At 49.2% G+C, this 21,702-nt stretch overlaps 1 protein-coding gene across 5 annotated transcripts in view; it reads right to left on the bottom strand.

Moving 5' to 3' along the window:
* Positions 1-21,702, bottom strand: part of PDE4B (phosphodiesterase 4B) — a 219,451-nt gene that overhangs the window by 78,076 nt on the left and 119,673 nt on the right. Inside the window, exon 1 of one of the 5 annotated variants that reach the window (XM_054211354.1) lies at positions 18,256-19,277. The exons of the other annotated variants lie outside the window; for them this stretch is intronic. Coding sequence (XP_054067329.1) covers positions 18,256-18,302 — 47 coding nt within the window. The 5' untranslated portion in view covers positions 18,303-19,277. Of the gene's footprint in view, positions 1-18,255; positions 19,278-21,702 lie in introns of those variants that run through there. 5 annotated transcript variants of the gene reach the window in all.

The raw sequence follows: 21,702 nt of genomic DNA, 5'->3' as shown, positions 1-21,702 counted from the left end.
AGGCAAAGCGTTATGTGAGGGGGCTGGTCGATAATTGATAGGACGAGAGGTAACGGTTTCAAACTGAAAGAGGAGGGATTTAGATTGGATATCAGGAAGAAATTGTTGGCTGTGAGGGGGGTGAGCCCCTGGCCCAGGTTGCCCAGAGAAGCTGTGGCTGCCCCATCCCTGGAGGGGTTCAAGGCCAGGTTGGACGGGGCTTGGAGCAACCTGGGCTGGTGGGAGGTGTCCCTGCCCAGGGCAGGGGGTGCCACTGGGTGGCCTTTAAAGTCCCTTCCCACCCAAACCAGTCTGATTCTGTGATAATTAGAAACTCTGTCCCTTATTCTACAGATATTCCTCCTCTGCGTATACACTGCTAGAGCCCCAGCACCTTCCAGCCATGCATTAATCAACGCGGCTAACGTTCGTTAGCAGCCCACTATTTACGCTTCCACGTACTGTTGTATTAACATGTCAGACCTGATTGAAGGCAATACTTTTGCTAGAGCTTTGGCAATTTGCTTTGTTTCCTCCCAGAGAACGGATTCTTTTGCCAGAATCCACTTCTTAAACACATCTAATCTGAAATAAATATATAATATTGCATCGGTCATCAGCTGACCTCATTAGCTGGGCTTGCTCTACTGGAGCTAAAACTGCTCTGGGAAAGCAGCAGTAAGTGTAGAGTTTAGTAAAATGGTTTTTAAAACACTGTATAGTTTTACTGCAGTAAAGCAAAAGGCGGTCAGCTTGTTCTTCCAGACTCCACTCCAAACAATTTACTATCTTTATAGGTGAAAAAAAAAAAAACAAAGTAGGCAGCTTTTTGTGATTTGAGTGGAACTAGGACATTCAATACGGTCCTGCTTCAAAACTTCACTCACAGATGTCTGTTCCTTCAGCTAATATTTATTCTCCAGATTTTCAAGAAAGCCCTTTTATGCGCTCTCCATGGCTAGGTACAGACACAGCATCTCCTCCGCTGCCACTTTCCTCCAGTAAATCTCTGTTCTCACAAGCGTCTTGAACTGCAAACAGACAAAAATCAAGCTGCAACCAAGCGGACAACACTGGGAGCCCGATGGCCCTACCAAGGAGGTCACAAGGGACTTGACAACTTGACCCAACACCAGGACTCAAACCAGAAGGCAGTATCCTTGTTGAGACATCACGAAGAAGCACATTGATCTCAAGAGATCTGTAACTTCAGGAGCAGACAAAGTGTAATGAAGAAGTTCTTAACCCTGACTTTCTTCTCTTGCCTGGACATCAGAGCTCTGCAGCCAGGTGGCCCTAGGGGAGGTGGAGAGGCACGTGCCAGAGGGGCTTGGTGACACGGGACAGCCAAGCACGATGCTCCCTGGACCTGTGGGGCATCCTCTCTGCCTTGCTTCTTGCAACAGAAGGACTAGTTTGTACCTGCCCAGTGGTGGGCATCCCTCCAAATGCTGTGCAGTCTGTACGCGTCCACACAGTGGTCCTTCACAACCAGGCAGGACGCAGCTGCTTCTCTTGGATTTGCTGACCCAAGCCACTCCACTGGGACAGGCTGCGGTCCCCACTTCACACTCACTGGCCGTCGATGTGGCCAGCACGCAGAACCAACCACTTCTCTTCTGCGCCTCACCATCAGAAAGGGTTAACAAGAAACGTTTGTTTAGGAGACCAACAGACTCTCGGGCCCAAAACTGGACCCAGATCACGAGTAAGACACACACTGAACCTCTCTGGGTGCTCAGCCTTTCTCTGCTCTGCTTTACAAGGCACAACACAGCTGGTAAAACCAGGAATTTAGTTTACTGATGTCACCCTCCGTGTGAATTCATTCCTTTTCCTCGTGATGTCATCCAGCTCCAACATCCCCTGCCCTTTTGCCGGAGTCGGGAACTGTTGATGTGTGCGGGGATTCTCGCTTTAGCTGAAGTGGAGATGATTTATAAGAAATCCCTGGCTGCACTTCCTCCAGCTGGCTTCAATCTCTTTCCCGTGGTGTTTTTATGGTAAAGCTTCTCCGGGGCTCAGCCCGCTGCCCCCCCGCCCCCGCTCCCACCCTGCACAAGATGCTCCTGAGGCAAAGCAATGCAAGTTTTCCATGGGAAAACTGAGCTGAGCTGGCCCATCTCAGGGTCTCAGGCGAGCAGCCGACACTGAGCCATTGATCCCACAGCCACAGTCCGTGTGTTGGGTAAAGGGCTTGCAGCTGGGATGGCTCCTGAAGGACCAAGAGCCAGGAACACGGACTGCGGACTCTGAGGCCATCGGGAGTGGGACAGACTCAGCACTTCAGCGGGCAGTTCACCTCACCCAGTATCTAAGTCACTCCCACCCGAGCCAAAACCCTGTCCCACGTAATAGGATGGGAGAAATTACATGGCAGAGTAACATTCAGGTCCAGAAATCTGGAAGAAACTTGTTTGGTCCCCGAGCCCAGTCCTCTGCCGACGCTACACCAGACACTCTTCTCCATAGACTTACCAAGCTTTCTCCTGAGTCCTTGGTTCCTTCAAATCTCTAGCACATCTCCCCAGCTGCCCCGACGGAGATGCCCCGTGGTGCTGCACACCAACGGGCACCGCTCCACCACAGGGTCTCACCACCAGCATCCCGGCTGGACCATGAACGCTCACCAGGGAGACCTCACACCCACTGCAAAGCCGTACAGGGCTCACGGCTTGTAATTATCCTGGTCAGCACGCTGGCTCTCCTCCTCAGCCGTTTCCAGCTAATGAGTTTCCAGTCTAGAGCCGAAGCTTTTCTTATTAATCCCCACGTACGTGAGGCTTATGCTCCTTATTGCTGAACTTCACCAAGGCCAGGCAATCCCTCCAGTGCTGCACCACCGCGGGCATACAGAAGATCAAAAGATGGAATCCACACAAACACAGCCATGAAAATATTGCAGATGAGACGTAGGATTTATCCCTGAGAAACCCCATTGCTAACTTCCTCCAGCCTACGAGCTGACCTTGCCGTACCACCGACCTCCCCTGCAGCTCATTCCCTATCCACCGCGCAGCTCTCGCCGCAGTCCGCACCTCCAGCTCGCATCTCGCCGTGTCACATACGGCACCACACTGAATGCTCTAGGACAGAAATCTGACGCATTTACTTGATCTGGGGAAAAAATTCATTGTCTAATTAGAAACACCTATTAGAACTGGGAACAATGTACCTAAGACAGACCCATTTCACCACTGCCTTCACATTCTTAATTAACCTCTCCTTCGAAACTAATTGCTAAACCATCTTTAAATGTCTATTCCTATGCTAAGGAAGTGACAAAAATTGAACAGAAATGCCAAAATACAGCATATAAGAGAGATTAAAACAAAATTATACATGATCAGTATAAAAATAATAGACTTTTATAAGATAACTGAACAATATAATGTGATGTAGAGCTTTTCAAGAGCCTTGCTGGCTTGCCCTTTGTGTAACTTTTTAAATTCTCACGCTGCGTCGAGTTTATAGTTCAGTTCTAAGGAATAGATTATAAATAGAAAGACGTAACTTTTTTTCTCTTTCTAAATAGAGATTAAATCCAAGAAGTATTTATCTAACGCCTCAGAAACCCAAAAGAGTTGGGCCTCTTCGGAGCGCACAGTTCAGCGACGCACACACCGCAGTTTAACGGAGCCGTATTTCCCCGCTTTAGGCTTTTCTGGATGCCAAGGCGCCGGCGCACGTTTCCATTAAGCATCACGGCGGAGGATCAGCCGCCCCCACGTGCCGCGGTGCTGACGGCAGCTCATCGCCTGCACTGGCAGCCGGGCGGAAGGGGTGGCAGCAGGGACATGACTTCCCCGGGCACCCACCGAGAGCCACAGCCTTACTTCTCCAACATTAATTATCGTATTATACATTTATATGAAGAATGCAAGCATCTGGGAAGCAGTAGGCAGCTGCTGAAGAGAGGGCAGGCTCCTCCAATTAACAGAGCTGCGTCAAGGCTCCTTCCTCCGTGCTGTGAAAGGGGAATTTGGGGGCCAAATTCTGCAGGTTCATTGACTCGGTGCCCTGCTGGCACCCAGCAGAACCGCTGGCTCTGGCTCCGCTCCCCACAGCACTGGTGGCAAGATCCAACAGGTTTATTTCTTTGTCTTATTAATCTACAGCCTTTGGATCACTGCAAAATATATTCAGTACCAAATACACCAACCCTACATGGAAACTGCTTCATGCTCCGCCTTGTCTCTGGTCAGATTATGCCAAAATGCCCCAGATCCACTCCTGCGGGTGACACAGCTGCCGATAACGTTATGGTTGGGAAGGTCCCCATCTACACACCAAGATGTACTTCTTGGATATGCTGTGGCTCAGCTCACAAAGGGATTTCAACTGGGGACAAACATGAAAGCATCTTCTGTTCCCATAGGTACCGACAAGAACATGGGCGGCTTTGAAGTCTTTTGTAAGGCTTTTTTTTTTTTTTTTTTTTCCTCCACTCTTTTCAGCTCTAGGCAAAGACCAAAAAAATAACCTCAATGCTATGGCAACCTTCCATGGACAAACTTGTCACCTACCTACAAATAAACAAGTGTACGTCAACATTCCAGGTGGGCAGAAACAGTGGTGGGAATATGACTTAAGTGTGCAGAGATGAAGATCTTTTGACCCTGACGCTGCACCCTACACATCAACGCACAACAAGGCGGAGACAATCTCCTGGTGTTCAAGAGCCACAAGCGAAGCACAAGGATTCAGGCTTAGAAACACGGCAGGGACTCAAAACGTTACCCAAGTGAATTCTGATGTCTTGGTTTCCTTTCACCTAAAGTCATTGCTAACAGGCTCTGGCTGACGTGACCAGACTCTGTAGAAACAGGGCCAGTTCCAGAAGATGGCACCTGCTAGTGCTCCTCTTGCAGATGGCAGAGGCAGATGCTCCTCTTGTCCAGAAAGCTAAGAAGGATGGCTGTTCTCTTGATGTTTCTCAGCCATTCCAGATATGTTCCCAAAGAGGAAAGATTTCAGACTCCTTGGTGCCGAGGGCTGGAGAACATCGTGAAGTGTATCTGGAGCTTTCTCCAGTGGCACCAGGAGGACTCAGCAGCACTGAGCTGCTGAAGCCGCCGGGGTGAGGTGGCCCACACAGAGATGAGCACAGCAGACCCACAGCTAGCAGAGAACAGTAGGTCTGGAAAAAAAAAAAACCTGAAATTTTAATTCTGAATACATTTTTCGTGTTGATTTCCTCTGTTGATGTAAATCATGACACGTGAGGCACTGCTGAATCACGTCTTTGCAGAGGTAAGGGTGAGCCCCCAGAAATTCAATACAGCCACGTTGGCATGTGCAGGTAGGAGACGAAGGAGCCATCTGAAAGGGTAAACCAGGATGTCCTGCACCCAGGATATGGGAATATCTAGGCACAGCAACGCTTTGATGGACTGAGAGCTTAAGGAGGTGACCTTCTAGAATAGGTACGGGGCTACCCCATGATTTCTGGCGATGCAGAACACAAAAACAAATATCGCGCTGTAGAAGCGGGGTGCGAGTTGGTGTAAAACAGCAAGACAGATCAGTATTCACACAGTGCTAGAAAGGGGTCCACCAGGCTGGGAACGCTGCCCAAGAGCTCCAGTCTGGGTCCAAGGGCTGCGGCTGGGGCCAGCAGCGTCCCCGAGCTCCCCCTGCCAGGCTCCCACGACACCCAGGTCGTGCCAGGGGCCTCTGAGAGGGTTTAACACCCGCTTTCCTTTATTTCAGGAGAAAGATCTTGCCAACAACCTGCCTCTTGCTTTTGCAGAGCAGAGGTGCGGCTTTTTCTTGGACAAACAGGGAGGGAGCAGCACGCGGCAGCGAAGGCTGTTTATGAAAACAAGTACCAGCTCGGGGAGGACTTGGGTGGCAGCTCCCTCAAAGCTTGTGGACCTCCTCATCCCTCTCCGGGGAGAGCCGGCAGTTCGGGGGCGATGAGGACAACTCCTCCAGCAGTGACGGAGTCAGCCCTCCTCCCACCCAAGGAACAACCAGCCGTGGACCCCTACATGGGATCTCCCCTCCTACCAGTTCCCAAGACCGCATGATTCTAACCACAAATATTTGTTTATAAACTCACAAACCAGCGAATGATGCGCTGAAGAGTTTTGCAAAAAGAGGTGAAGTTTGTGCAACAACATCTAGAGAGCCGTATGATTGATAAAGTCAAATAAAATGAATACAAACAAGGTAAGATTTAATCTCTCAGTTCTTTAGAGCATTAAGTCATTCTGAGGACTTCATTTTAGAATACACAAATGTTCTGAGAATATTTCGTAATTACAAACCAATAAGAAAAATCGTCAAGGAGGAATAATTACATAATTTCTAGATGAACTCACAGCTTAGAAGAGCAGTAATAAATAGCTCCTCGTATCATTGCTGTTGCTGCGGCTGATGACTCACCACTGTTACTGGGATCATATCCCAGAATAGTCATGCTACTCCGTGCGCTGCATACAAAATTAGCCATGAGGGACTTACTATTAAATGCAACAGATTTGGGGTTTTAGGATTCATGTGGTCATATCATAAAAACAAAAGCTGTTAAATGCTTTAGTTGAACGCGGTGAATTTCAGAGGCCGAACCCGAAGGTATCTGCTCTCCATCGGACAGAGTTAGCGCCAGCGCCCGCTGACTGCCGGCGTTTTCCGGTAAGGATTCCATCCCGCACCCTTCTGGCAGGACAACCCCCTTACACACAGCAGCTCAAACATGCCGTCTCGAGAGGAAAACACACACAGTTTCACAGGAATATAAGGGAACAAGTAGGGTCATCGGATAGCTTATCAAAAAGACAGAGATCTTATTAAAATATACGCGCCTTACCAGCTAAAGCAGAAGGGTGTATCAGTTTGACAGAGCTGAACTCAAAATGCGTAACGAAGCGGTATGAAACATTAGAAACGTCCTGCAATCAGGCTGCCCTATGAGCCCCCAAGAAACCTGCTGGAAACACATACAGCCTCCTCTAATAAATACTTAATCACGCGTAGGTGGTGTCTGCGCTAACGTGCCACACCTGGGGTTTGTGTGCCGCCTGCAGTGAGTTCCAGCAGCCTTTGGGAACTGCCGGGCAGGATCCCAGGTGAGCCATGCAGGAGAGTGACAGCACGGGAGGACAAAGGACGGGCTCCCCCCACCCGACTTCCCAACCTCATTCCCAAACGCGTTCTCTTCTTTCATCCTCCGGTATGGATGCACCGTACGTCTGCATCCTTCACCTTCACAACATCTTTACTGGAACGAACATCAGCAACATCCCAAGTTTACTTTTTGGCTGAATGAAACCCTCTCCTCGTGCACTATAAAATGATGTGGTACCTGACACAACTGAGAACACTTTTTATTTTTTTTTCAGTCTGCAAGCAACGTCCAGCCCTCGGCATCCACTGCAACATTATCAACACGCTGCCACCTCAGGGCTTCTCATCTTTTTTTACGTGAACCGCACCTTCAGGTTTTGCCAGCCACTAATTCTTCAGGCTTTCCTCTTAGGATGTTAGCTAGCTCATGTTGGTGTCTTAAACCTCCAGACAAGCGCACGAAATCACAGAAAATCTTGTCTTTGCAGCAATCGCGTCCCAGCCAGATAACTGAAGCGGCGCCCCAACGCTTGCTTTATAGCAGGCTCCCACTTACGTGTTCTCATGAGCACAAGCAGGTCCCTGCCCGGTGGGGACGTGTCCCCTGCTCCCCCCAGAGCAGCCCCATGGCCAGCACCTCCAGGCTCATCTCACCCGCAGCACAAGCTCCTTCCCAAAAAGCTCACGGGTAAAGCAGCTTTGTGTTCCTGGAGCTGGGGCGCAAAACATGGAAAACCATTGAAATGACATGTTTGGGTTTTTCAAACTAGGTTGGAGTTTCTCTGAGATCATGCAGCACCTTGTCCACCCATCTCCCGCAGGTCACCCGGGAGCAGCCGCTGCATCGCGCTCAGTCGGCCTCGTTTTCTGCTTTAAACCCTGAACTCCTAATAACGGCTGTGACTTCCTTGGAAATACGTCAGCTGCTGCCCTAGATACCGGCTCTGCTACGCCAAACACTCTCTTCCAGACTGCGCAGTGACGACCAGCTTATTGCTCATGTTATTCTCAGCATCTTTCAGGTCGTCCTCATTTCGCCTTTCCTGCCAGCCCACCCAGAGCAGCACCGCGCTGCGCCCACCCTGCCCAGCTCCCTCTCCTTCTCTTTCACCGACACGCAGGAAAGCCAGCATTTATTTGTCATTTTTTCAGCCTTTGGACGATGAGGGTTTTGCTCATTTCTCCGCAGATATTAGTTCCTCCAGGCCGGGTACTAACAGGCTCCTCAGGCAGCCCATCCTTGTAGGATCTGACTGATGCTCCCTGGACCACCCACTCCCATCTTCAGCTAACAGCCAGTTTTCTGCCCATATGATACCTCTCCCCTTATGAGAGTCAACCCGAATACTCAAAGTTGTATTTCATGCTCTCCTAAATGCCTAATATATACTGTCTATCAAACGCGGTTCCTCTCCTAATTCTCTTCCTTCTATAAACAAACCCACCAATCGCATATGCTGCGTTTTGCTCGTGCCCGTGCTTTTGACAGTGGGCCAAACCATGGAAATCAAAAGAGCTTCTGAGCGAGGGTAGGCAGTGCATTATACGCTTCTTTAAATGTGGCAAATCTGCTTTTAATAGGCTTTTAACGATGACAGATTTTAATCTTGTGGAAGCAATTGTCTAGACTACTACCTGTCAATTGTTACAAACACGGACTATATTTGCTTTTTCCAGTCTCCTGCTTCTTTTTGGACTCTTATCCCAAATCTGCATTACTTAAGTCATCAAATAACGCATTTGTTCTCTTAGTTTATATTCTCGACCTATCATGTTTGATCCATGGCTTCTAAAATTATTTTATAATGGAATCGGGCTCTTTGGATTAATTCAGTTCACTGTCATTTCACTCCACCTATGGCCTTCACCTAAGAAAACATACGAATACACCTCAGGTTCACACGTCCTCCGGCTTTCAGGGACTAGCTCCTCGAGAAAACCTTAGCAGCACCGCTCTTTCACGTTGAACAGCAACCGCGGGGGCACAGCACGTGGCATTGCATCGAGGGCCCCCCAGTCCCTGCCGCAGATGCTGCGGAAATGCAGCTCCAGATGCTCTGGAAAGCCAAGGGGGAGGCTGAAGGGCATCTTCTTCATACCAAAGTCCACATCTGACACTCGGATTCCAAACACAAGTTTCCTGCTGATATATAATCCAGGCAAACGCATAAACAGAAAGAAAGAGGAAATATGGGAAGTCTCCCATCATAAAAGAGGAATCAGGAGAGTTTTTAGAAAGTTTCAGAATTATGTTAACTGCTATAGAATTAGCTGGTTTATTTTTTTCTTGTTACTGCTCACGTTAGTTGTTAAACTCTATTTGGAGGTAACACCCACACACAGTCGGTATCAACGCCTCGGAGGGAGACACGCAGCAAAAATTGTTGAAAACTTCCCGTCGCAAAGAGCTGGGTGCAGCGCGATGGCGCAGCCCGGCCGGGCTCGACTCCCTCAGGGGGAAATTTGCCTGGAAAGTTCCTGCAAAGTCTATTGAGCTGTTTTCAAGAATAAAATTATGGAAAACACGTCCTGCCCGCAATAACAAATGGTCTGTCAGAAGCTGGCTGGAGGTTGCTGGGTTTGATTTTTTTTTTTTTAATTTTTTTTTCCTCTTTTCTGGTTCGGGCTATTGCTTTACACGTTTAATTTTAAACTTGGCAAGAGTGCCCGGCCGGTGTTAGTCAGGGATCAGCCATTCCCCAGGACAAACATTCACAGTTGACTCACTGATGGTCTTTGGAAAGCAAACCTTCGCACACACGCGCTAATTGGAGCCTTTTTAGCGCCGCTCTGTCAAGCAGTCCCAAAGGCGACCGGCACCGCAGCCCCGGTGGCACCCAGCCGCCCAGCCATGGAGCCAGACGCCGCCTCCAAAAGCAAAACGAGGTGAGAAACTCCCTTAAAAAATAGGTGGTAACAAAACTAGGGACTGTTACAACACATGCGTATGGCGCATGACCTTGTGCGCGTGCCACGCATGACCTTGGCGCAGGGTGCTTTGGGTTCTCGGTGCAGGAATACGGCTGCGGAGATGCCACCGCGGGGGCTCTGCTCCCCGAGCCACCGCACCGCGCGGCACCGGGTGATGCACAAACGGCTCCCGGCCTTTCTAAGAAGTTCTGGGGCTTTTACCGCTCTTGTATCCTAGCAGGCTTAGGAATGCGGATTCTTGTTTCTAAAGCTTCATCGGGATTTCCTTCATAAACCTCTTTTACAGAGGTTAATAACTGGGATAAAGATTTCTTTTAGCTGCGAACTTACTGGGGCGTTCAGGCAACCCCTGGGCAGTTACCTGTGACAGTGAACAACACAACGAAAAATGGGCTGGAAATCTGGATCCTGCAGAAGGAATGAGAGACATTTTGGGTTCCCATGGACCTGGGGTTTGTTATATACAAAGAATTCTAGAAGTTGAGTGATTTTTTTTTTTATTTTTTTTTCCAAACATGCCCTCCCACAGCTTGCGATGGACAGTTTGGCCATGCTGAGAACAGCTCGGCGTTACCAATGAACTGGCCCCTACAATTCACCCCCTTTGCTGATGGGAAAAGTGATAAAAACTATTCCAGGGGCCATGAGATGTTCCCCTCGAGTTATTTCTGCTCAAGTTGCTTCTGCGCAGAATAAAGCCAGGTGCGGAGGAGCACCCTTACCGACACGATGCCCGGAGCAGGACGGACGGACGGAATGATGGGCGCTGGGCACTGCCCTCGGCTCCCCAGGTCCAAAGCTCAGCCTGAGCTTAACCCCGAGAACTAAAGCGGTATTTTCCCATAGGCAGTCCCGCCATCCCTTCCATCCTGGTCAGCACTGGGTAACACAGATTTGGAATTATATTTGGTATTTATTCCTCATTTAGATGAGATTCCTCAGAAGGATGTTTCAAAGGAAATAAGGTGTGATTAAAAATCTTTCTCCCCACATTGCAAACCCAAACCTATAATCATTATCCATGATTTCCACTGGTTGTGTTCTGGGAAACTCTGGATTACGGCAGATTTATGGCAGCGTCCGGCTGCCAGGAGAGGAGAGCCATCTCCGACCGTGCCTCTGGTTCGCAGAGAGCCGGCTTTCCTCCATCATTTTGAGGGCAACCATATACAAAAGAAAAGACCCTGAAGCTTCTAATGCAGAACACAAAAAGACACCGTTCCACGTAATATAACAATGCCGACAGCATGTTTGGTTTTGATGAGTGTTGTAAAATTGTGTTCTAAACTGTCTGAACTACAGTAAAAAAAAAGCTGTTGAAGAAGAAGAGAGCACCCACCTGCGCCGAGGCGCGGGCATTTCTCAGCAAGGCAATCTCCTAATGAGCTACGCTTCGTTTCAGCAGATCTATCTGACATAGCGGCAGCATCACAGACCTCATGAAACTACAGCTGGTCTGTGCAGACACCCGGCAAAAATTATTCAAATGCTGCACGATGGCACACCATTCATAATAAGCAGCTCCGGGCAGAGCAGGGTGTGTGCAGCAGGTAAACAACAGCAGGTCTTCTCCTGCGCCCCCCCTCCAGCCCCCTCGTTCTCCCCACAGTCTTTGTTCAATCCATCGCACCCGATCCCTGACGCTTATTACGATTGCGGGTTTATTTCTTTAAATACTAACAAGATAAAGGATGTGACAATAGAACACAACAGGAAAGGTTTTCCGGGAGAAAAAAACTCATTTTTATTCTCGTGAATTAGCTCCCAGGGATGCCCCCTGTAAACGCATACCACTCCGGCGGGAGAGCTCGCGCACCCCCGGGCACCCGGCCCGCGTCCCAGGCTGGCCTCAGGACACGGCAGGCAGCGACTTCTCGGAAATGTCACTCTCTTGCCCCCAGAGCCCTCGTTTGCATCTTTAGAATCACTTTGCGATGCTGCGGCCGCTTTCTTAAAAACGCTTCTCTACATTTAGCTACGAAAACGGTAAAAAAAAACCCAAAACAATTCTTAAAAAGAGAAGGATTCCTGACGCCCAAAAAAACCCCAGCAGCGCCTGCCACTGCTGCGCGAGGAATCAGCCGTCCTGGTTTTTCATTATTTCCTTTCTCTGCAAGATTACTAGACAGACCGGGCTGGTTTGAAACCTCCCGGTGACGTCAATGGGGGAGCGAAACGCGAGCCCCGTGAGCCGGCGGCTCCTCGCAGGGCGACGGCGCAGGCAGCTCCATCCATCACGCGCCCGGCACCGCAGAGCCGCTTCGGCCTTTGCCACGGCAAACGCTCCCCCTTCGACGGGGAGAAGAGTCTCTTTCTTGTTCACGACAATGAACAATGAAAACGGCATTGAAAACTGCAGACAGCAAATGTACTGAAGCGCTAGAGCTCTTCACTAAATTCTGGAAGTTTAATTTTTTTTTGGAAGAAAAAACAAAATTCCAAAGTAACAAAATTGTTGCTTGGCTTATAAAGGGATTTAGTAATCATTTTACAGGATATGTTCCCCCCCTTCCCTGATTACTTGCATGGTTCTGCTGCTTTTTTATGCAGCGCTTACTAGAAATTCTACGAAATAAAATGACTGCAAGCCTTTAATAGCAGTTTCTTTTTTAGCTTTTTTTTTTAAGGAAAGCATATGAAAATGTGTTAATACCATCAATCTAACTGTTAAAAATGAAAACACGCTCAATAAGAAATCACCCCGTGCTATTTGATCTTGATGAATTACTGCTGTACGCTGTGAAGCCGCATGCGCTCATTTCACAGCAGCTGCGCTTTACGAAGGAATCGTCCCAGTTCCTCCAGCCCTTCTCGGCCGAGGTATTAAATCTGGCTGCGTGAGCACGGTACGGCACGGCGCCGCCCTGCGCCGCGCTCGTCTGAAGAGCCAGACACCATCTCCAACGCCACCACGGGGCACGTGAGCGGGAGATGCTGGGAGGAACGGGTATCGCTGGTGGAAACATGGTGGTGGCCAGGATGAGGTCTTCCCCTCCCCTAGTTGTGGGGGGGGGGTATCATGTAGGAAGAAATAAAACTGTCTTGACTCTCTGTAGCACTATTAAAAATAATCTCTCAAGTTTATACGCACTGGTGATGAGGGAAGTACGAGAATCAGAGACGCAGAAGCACACTTAGAGGCTGAAGAGCAGGGAAGCTAATCAGCAGGCCTTTGGAGCGCCCAATGGTACCCCCCCTCATCAGGGGGAAGACCACTGCCTTCCCCTGTAAAAGCAGTCAAGGAGAACCTGGACTCACACAAGAAAGTCGTCACGTCCTGGTCATCTCTGGATGCCACCTAAAGCAAAAGGTGTTCTCTGGAGACCCACCAAAGCCAGGCTGGGGAGCAGCATCTGCTGAGCTACCAGGGCAGCTCCTCCATCCAGGCTCCCCCTGGTCTGCGGAGGGGACGGACACACCGAGGGGGGTCTGCATCGAGTAAGGACCGAGACCTCTGCATCTTAGACGAGTCAACAAGGAGGAGGAGGAAGACACTCAAAAAACAACTTCACGTGCATGACAGATAGAGACATACACGAACTTGGCTCAAAAGTTTCCCATCCAAAGAAAGTCACACAGATTATTTCGCTGGAAGTCAAGATAATTAATGTAAATATGATAACGTAAGTGTGACAAGAGCAGCCTCAAATGCTCTAGCTCTTATCTTCTGCCCTGCAAGACCAGCGCGAATAGAGCCAGAAACGACTTGAAAAGATATGGCATGAAGAGAAGGGAAAGGTCACTAAATACCAAGCCCCGCTGCTCCCCCAGCGTCCCTCCGTACCCAGCTTCTCAAACCGGGAAAGCAAACGCTGCGCTGCTCAGACCCAATTAAATCCCCATTATTTTATTGTTCAAAATCCCCTTTCAGCCAGGCATTGTCTTCGCTGCAGACACATTTCAACAGCGTATTCTTTATGCTTCCTACAGCCATTTGTGAGCACAAGAGAAATATTTGGCTTTCTCTTTCTAAATTGTGCCTACAGATTGCTGAGTTATGTCTCTCAAACCTACCCTCTGCATATAAATCATTCCTTTGTTGAAGATACCACCTATTTATAGAAGGCTACGGAATTAATACATGAAGACAACCAAAATGTTTTAAGTATGTCTAAAGTTACAGCTAAGCCCCACAAAAGCAAGATAACTTGAAGGTAGAGCAGATTTTTACCGACGATATTGGAGAGTATTAACTCCCAGGCCAAAACGTGAGTACTTCAAATCTCAGTTTAAAAATCACAGTCAGTATTTATGGTACCACGTTATGGAAAACACTTCCAGCCTCATATCCGACTGCAAACACCTCCGCTTGAATCAAGTGAGTTGAAAGAGTTAACGGCAGGGTGTTTTGCACCCTGTGGTTGTCGCCCCTATCATAAATACGTTCATATTTCAGTACTGCTACAACGACACGCCAAGAGCAGCTTCCACTCTGCCCGCAGTGACCTGCGGCTGTGGAGCACCTCCGGGAAATCCCAGAAGCAGAGACCTGGGGCTTTGTGCCACCACTTCATTGTCTCATAGAATCATAGAATAGTTTGGGTGGGAAGGGACCTTTAAAAGCCCCCATGTTCCATCCCCCTGCCCCGGGCAGGGACATCTTCAACTAGACCAGGTTGATCGACCTGGCCTTGAATGTTTCCAGGGATGGGGCATCTCCCATCTCTCTGGGCAACCTGGGCCCGTGTCCCACCACCCTCGGTGTAAAAAAGTCTTCTTTGTATTTAGTTTAAATCTTTTAGTTTAAACTCTTTTAGTTTAAAGCCATTGTTCCTCGTCCTGTCACAACAGGCCCTGCTAAAAAGGGTCTGTCTCATGACAGAGCTTCTGCTGCCCCGTTGACACAACGCCGCTGCTGTTCAGTCTCTGCATCCCTTGTGCAGGGGACAGACCTGAGTTTTAAAATGTTCCCATGAACAAGCACCGACCACGACGTTTCCCATTTCTCCACCGTGCATTCACAAGAACTGACAGCCTGGTGCACTCCCAGCTGCAGACAACTCTTTTCCAGGTCCCCAAAACAACATCTTCCAAAGCCCCAGCCCAGCCAGAGCATCCCTCAGCCCAGCGCAAAGCAGGACCGATGTCCCACATCATCCACGTGTGGATGGGGGCCACCAGCTCCTCTCTCCACCCTGGTGGAGAATGTGGTGCTCCAACCCTAAAGGCCACCCAGGATGGTCCCGGCCTGCACCACTTAAACAGCTTCTCTGAAACGCATCATTAGTGTCTGGTTTTAACGACCCCTTTGCAATATGGAGCAATTGTTTGTTCACTTCCATACCCACCTGTCAGGGAATGGTTACTTGGTTGATTTATTTTAATTAATACATTTTGGATAGTTCAGACTAGTGAACAGTTACGCTTCCACCAATGACTACAATACTTTTCTTTTTTTAAAAATTTAGTTGAAGAGTTTGCTTACGCGTGATGGGACAGAGGAAAGAGAAGCTCAGAAGAGGACCAAAAATTTGTTGAAGAGGAACAAAATTCCTGAAGACACACTGCAAATGGCTAACAGTAATTAACGAATCTCACCACCAACGCATGCTCTGAAGAAGGCAGTTACAAAGGTCATGATTAGCAAGACTCAGTCTAGAACTGTAACCAGGCCAGCATGGGGCACAGAATATGGTTCACTTCCAGCTGTGCACAGGTTGAGTGAATTTTTAGAGGGTAACCCCTACCCCCTCCTTTGTAGATCAATACACTGGCAGGGTTTCTTTGAGCTGTACAGTTTTAAATTACCCAAAACTTCGCTGATTGATTAGATCGGCTCCGATGGCCCCACCTGTCTCCAGGACTCATCTCTGACAACCCTCCCTCTTAGGATCACGGTGCCGTTGAGCATTTATTTCAGCTCTACCCTTCCTCAAGCTGAAATTACTTATGTTGCTCTTCCAACTACAGAAATGTATTTCTCCTTCCTCCGACTGAAACGCTTATTTCCGAGACACGCTCTGCTCCGCACAGGCGTTAGCACCGTCCGTAACTAACGCACAGGGTCTCTCCTCTTCCTTCCATTTGTAACTCTGGCAAATCGATCAACGCCTCCCACCCCTCTCCTCCTGATCTTAGCTTACCTCTATTCCTCTACCTCAGCTTACCAAGGTTCCTCCTCAAGAGGAACCTCCTAAATCCAACAACAACTCCGCCTGCCAAAACATCGAGGGGAAGCCATGGTAATAACTTCAAGATAGGTCTAATATGGGCTAACGCGGAGCAACACCTGCCTCTGCGTCAGGCGCAGCCACGGGATTCCCCACTTATCTCCGTCCTTCAGACCTGGCACATCGCTGGGCAAAGGCATATCTTCCTTCCTGAGCTCACCCAGCCTGACCTGCTGGCGCCGCACCGCGTCCCCCATGGCTTGTGCACAACACCAATTTTGCAGGGGTAATGTTGTACAGGTTTTGACACCCCCGTGGCCACTGCTTGTCAAGACCCTTCTCAGATCTTCAACACGCACGCCTGGATGTCCCACCTGAACTCCCCTCTAGGGCCGCAGACAAACGGGTGTGCCTGGAGAAAGGCAAGCTGAAGTATTTCAGTACAAAGATGACGAATCCCAGTAACATGCTTGCCTGGAACCACAAGACTGTGCAATTGTATGTTTGACACCCTGATTACACGGTCCTTATTTCTCGGCGAGCATTCCATCTGCTTGGGAGTGAATTCAGGAGTCGAACAGAGGGAGCATGGTAAGGACAGGAGGACAGGAGAGGCGACACAGTCACCAGCCCACCCACCCGAGCAGCACATGCTGGACCTCTTCGGCTGGGTAGGAGCCCTTTGTCCTCCTGAGCACTCAGCAGAGGAGGTGACACGTGCCACCAGGTCTGTCTGGCAGAAGGGCAGAGGGTGTTCGCACAGCTGGCAGTGGGAGGGAGACCCGCATCCCCGTCCATCCCACCCCGCAGGGCGGCGGAGAAAGAGCAATCCTTCCCATCTCAGCTGTCCATCGATTCACCAACGCCTCACTGAGCGCAGAAGACACAGCCCTAATGTTTACGCAATGTAATGACAGATACCGTTGGGTTTTTTAATTAAGAAAACCTCACACCAACGTGAACCTGTCCTTGGGAAGGAAGGACACACAGCTCCTCGCATGGAGAACTCCAGCAACTGGTGGGACCCTCCTTCCTTCCCCTTCTTGCCGCCTCCTTGTTTATAGGGGCCCCCCGTTTCTTCCTTTCTTAACATGTGCTTTAACCAGAGGTCTTCCGATAACATAATAACGTGCGTTTCCTTTTCTCTAAATATCTACCTTTCCGTTCCCCTGTCCCTGAAACACCACACACGGCTCCTCTCGATGAGCAGACTCTGCTCTGGGGAAGGAAAGCTAACTTGTGTATCTTTACAGCACCGCTTAAAGACTCGGAGCCTCGATATTTTTATTAATATACTGAGCGAGAGGTTCATCACAGCCTAATGCAGAGGGAGCCACAGTTAAACCATTATAAGCAATAATGAGATTACAAAGAATAAATTCTATATATTGCATAGAATAAATTCTATGTAAGAGCAGAATATACATGTGTATAGGTAAGATTACAGAATACAATATTTGAATATCTAGAGTATAAAATCCTCTCCGTATTTTACATTCTTACAACATGCTGTATAGACCACACAGAATACCAGCAACTATAGCACCATGTAGATCACGCCATCCAATGACTTCATGCCCTAATTCCAAGAGCGGACCTTTACCTACCCAAAGGGAAGCTGTTTCAGTGCAGTCTATCAAAGAGGGCCTGCGGTGGGACGCGCCTCCGAAGGTCCCTCACATCTCCCTCTGCCCCAACACCCCCAGATCAGAGCAGTGGCAGCGGCGCCAGCTCCGGCTGCTTATTAAAAATCCAACAGTAGTTGACAACAGACTTGAGAAACCACAGGGGTAACACCATGAAATCACCCGAGTGAAAAGACGTTTTAGTGACTCATTTTTCTTAAATTAAAATTGTTCCTACACACCTGATAACAAAAATAATGAAGCACAATACAAAATCTTCCATCCTTTTCACACGCCCCTTTCCCCCTAATTACTAGGCGTCGTGAGGCTGCGTTGTGAGATCAAAATCTCGTCAGGAAAGATCGAGGAAAAGCAAATATTCAGCAAGCACCGTGACAATTTTACAGCTTGAGGAACATGTACCTCCTTATCAATGCTTCTGTTCAGCAGCTGCTTTTTGCAAATGTAAAATCACATGCTTTCGAGGTCTTTTGCCCACCAGAACTGCCCTGATCTGGACAAAACCAAGTAATACTTACCAAATCCACGAATGACGGCGATTAGGTAAAAAATTAATATTTAACATCTTCCAAGATGATACTTCTCTTCTACTCGTCCGAAAATATTCAGTACATTTTCCGCTTATTCCAAACTTGTGTCTTTCTGAAGTTGTATCAGGGGCACGTAGATGTTTCCAGGAGTTTTTATTCTTTGTGATTACTTGTCAACTCCCATTGCAGGGTGGATGTCACTTTATATACGAATGCAAATGACTTGGCAATCAAAATGTGAGGGTGCCTGTGGAACAGCCTCTACGGACTCCCATATTTCTTCATTTATATCAGAAGAAAAAAAAATAAAAATCTATTTCTGGCAGAGCCCCGGCTGCAGTTTCCTGCTCTCATTTGTATAATCCCTTCCAGTGATCCTGAGACAGGGGGGAAAAAAAAAGCAAACCTTTTCCAAACTGGAGAAACATCCCCATTTTCCTGTTTATCCTTTCCAGGTCATATCCCTCCTTCATTCACCACCTTCGCAGATGAATCAAAGTTTCCCGACGCTGCAGAAGAACTCCGCTCCCGGGTCCCTCCTGCGTAACCCGCTGCGCACCGCGGATGCGAGGGATGAGGTCCCCGGGGTGACGGGGGCGCAGGCAGCTCCGGGGGGACCCCGGTCCCCGTCCAGGTGGGGGTTTACAGACCGGGAGGGAGCAGGTCTCTAAGCCCAAAGGCCTGGCTTATCCATCCCACCAAACTAGAAGAAACAGCAAAGCTTTTCGGAGGGTCGCAAGCTCCCTGCAAGGGGTCACTCTGCAGGAACGTGCTCCGCGTTACTCCTGTCGCTCGGGGACGGGTCTGTGTTTTCTGGACGGGATCCCTACCGCCTCGCCAGCCCTCCCTCCGCCTGCCCGCCCGGAGAAACGCTCTGCCTGCAGGAAAATCCTCCCAGCAGGTACGGCCGCAGCTGCAACTTCACCCGGAGCCTTTGAGGGAGAGCAGCTTCGCGTCTCTCCGCATAAAATGGAATTTTACAAGATTTACATCTAAATCCCGCCGCTGAACATCAAACCCAGCGCAGCTCCCTGGTGCACGGAGACGTCAGGGGGTGGCTGGTGGGATGACAGGCACCACAGAGCCGTGCAGGGAGCAGCTCCCGACACACGGGATGTGGGCTGCCCAGGGCTGGGCTGCCAGCCCCCCGCCACGCACCGGGGCTGCCGCCGGCGCCGCTGCCAGGGCTGGGGACCGGGGAGGGGATGTAGGGACAAAGGGAGGGCTGGGTAAATGCAGGAGAATTGCTGCTTCCAGCGGCACCAGCGCAATGGTGCAGGAATGCTGAATGGGGACCTGCCCACGCATCCCTGCCCGGCAGCTCCTCCGTCTGCCCCAACACGGGGGGGCAAGGACGGGGGTCACGCTAATGAGGCTGCGCTTCCTGCTGTTGGGGAAACGCACGGTTCAGTGTCAGGAAATGCACAGTATACAGGAGCAAATTTTCCGTTTACTGGATTTTTTTTTCCTCCCGGTGAAGTCTGGAGACATTTCACCTTGACAACCAAAAGGAAGGGATTTTATCATCAGCTGAAATCAAATGCATAAGCAAACACGTATAAATGGGCTTTCTATAGGTGATGGATAAATGGACTTTACATTTCATCAGTCATAAGTGATGAATAACAGCGCGTAACAGAAGCGATGCCCTGCCCGCAGAGAGGAGGGCACCCAAAGCAGCAGGAGGGGACGGCGTGGAGCCCAGCAGCCCAGGGCACGAGCCGGGGATCACACACCATGGCTCCAGGAGCATCCGTAAACCCAGACATGAAACCTGCCGGATCACCCCGCCCTGCACTTAAGTCCAAACTGGAAAGGGGAATGAGTAACTGGCTTATTAATTAAGATCTGTCCAGGCAGTGAGCCCCTGGCCCAGGTTGCCCAGAGAAGCTGTGGCTGCCCCATCCCTGGAGGGGTTCAAGGCCAGGTTGGACGGGGCTTGGAGCAACCTGGGCTGCTGGGAGGTGTCCCTGCCCAGGGCAGAGGCGGGGACTGGATGATTTTTAAGGTCCTTTCCAACTTAAACCATTCTGTGATTCTATAATCTTAAATCCAATTTCAAAATACGCAGGAAGGGGCAGAGTGGCAACGGCATTACACGCCGAGTCACAACTCAACAGTTCGCACCAACATGGTCAAAGCTAAGAAAAAACCCAGACTGCAAGAACTATGTGCTTCTCTTCTGTAACTCTTAGATAAAACATTAAACTATATTTTATCTTACTGACATTAAAAACATTTTATAAAAATGTAGGTATAAATCAAAAGTATAATAAAAAATGAGTGTGCCTGTAAAAGGTGGAGTACGGATAATCCATACGCAAGCAGTTTGCGCCTCACGTTTGCCTTGCTGCTTCTCCACATTTGTCCATTTGTTTTGAAAGGAGCCAGTTTTACACACAGTGGCGAATAATTTTGCTTTCAAATCCGTGTAGACCACAGAATTATGCATCTTATATACGAAAAAGGCCCACAAACATACACAGATGGAGTTAAATACACAGATACGCAGACATACGCGCATCTTCAACCCCAGCCTGCAGACTGTACCACTGGTGCGACAGGTAGCTGTACAAATGGCCATTTTTACACGCAGCCAGCAGAGACGTCAATTCTGCTGTTACTGCCTTCAAAAAAGGGAATTTGCTTTTTCAGGAGTGATGTTTATTATGCTGGAAATGCACGTTGGTTTGGACACAGTTGAAAACTCGGCTCAGAAGATACTGCAGGCATTTCTTATTGATTCAGGAATTCCTAGATCACTGTGCCCTCCGTTTCTTTTGTGAAGTAAAGCCCAGCGTCACAGGCTGCTTCTAGAGATGCTTGGCGCCTGCAGTCAGGCTCGCAAAACCCAGCATCTCAAACCCAGTGCTGCACCTCATGTGGTTTTCATAAATCAAAAACACTGTGTGGGAGAGTTAAATCCAGCAACTCCCCCCATGGGGCAGGCTGAAATTGAATTTGCTGTCAAATAAGAGAAATTCAGCTCACATAATGCGCTTAACCCAAGCCTCCGCGCCGTTCCCAATGGACGTGCCAACACTGTGGCCTCGGGGAGCACCAAACCGCTGTCACCCCCCAAAACCTCCCACCCCACCGCTCAACTGGCTTCTCATCAAGTCTGCACCCAGCAAGTGGAAAAGTCTCACGATTTATTTAAAAGACGGGTAGACGTAGTGCTTAGAGATACAGTTTAGATCAGTGAGGGCTTTTGTCAGAGTTAGGCTGATGGCCGGACTGGAGGATCTGAAAGGTCCCTTCCAACCTAGGCCATTCTATGATTCTGTGATTTCATGTGACTCAAAGAAATTCCTTTTTAATGTCCTCCTCTTACCCCACATACTCTGCCCTTTTAGCTTTTCCCCAGCTCTCAGGCTGGTACATTGAAGTACCACCAGGTTTAAACCGGCTGCGCCCTCCATCCCCCATCCCTGG

The sequence above is a fragment of the Rissa tridactyla genome, chromosome 8 (genome assembly GCF_028500815.1).
Source record: "Rissa tridactyla isolate bRisTri1 chromosome 8, bRisTri1.patW.cur.20221130, whole genome shotgun sequence".
Taxonomy (NCBI): Eukaryota; Metazoa; Chordata; class Aves; order Charadriiformes; family Laridae; genus Rissa; species Rissa tridactyla.
This window is presented reverse-complemented; position numbering and strand designations above follow the sequence as displayed.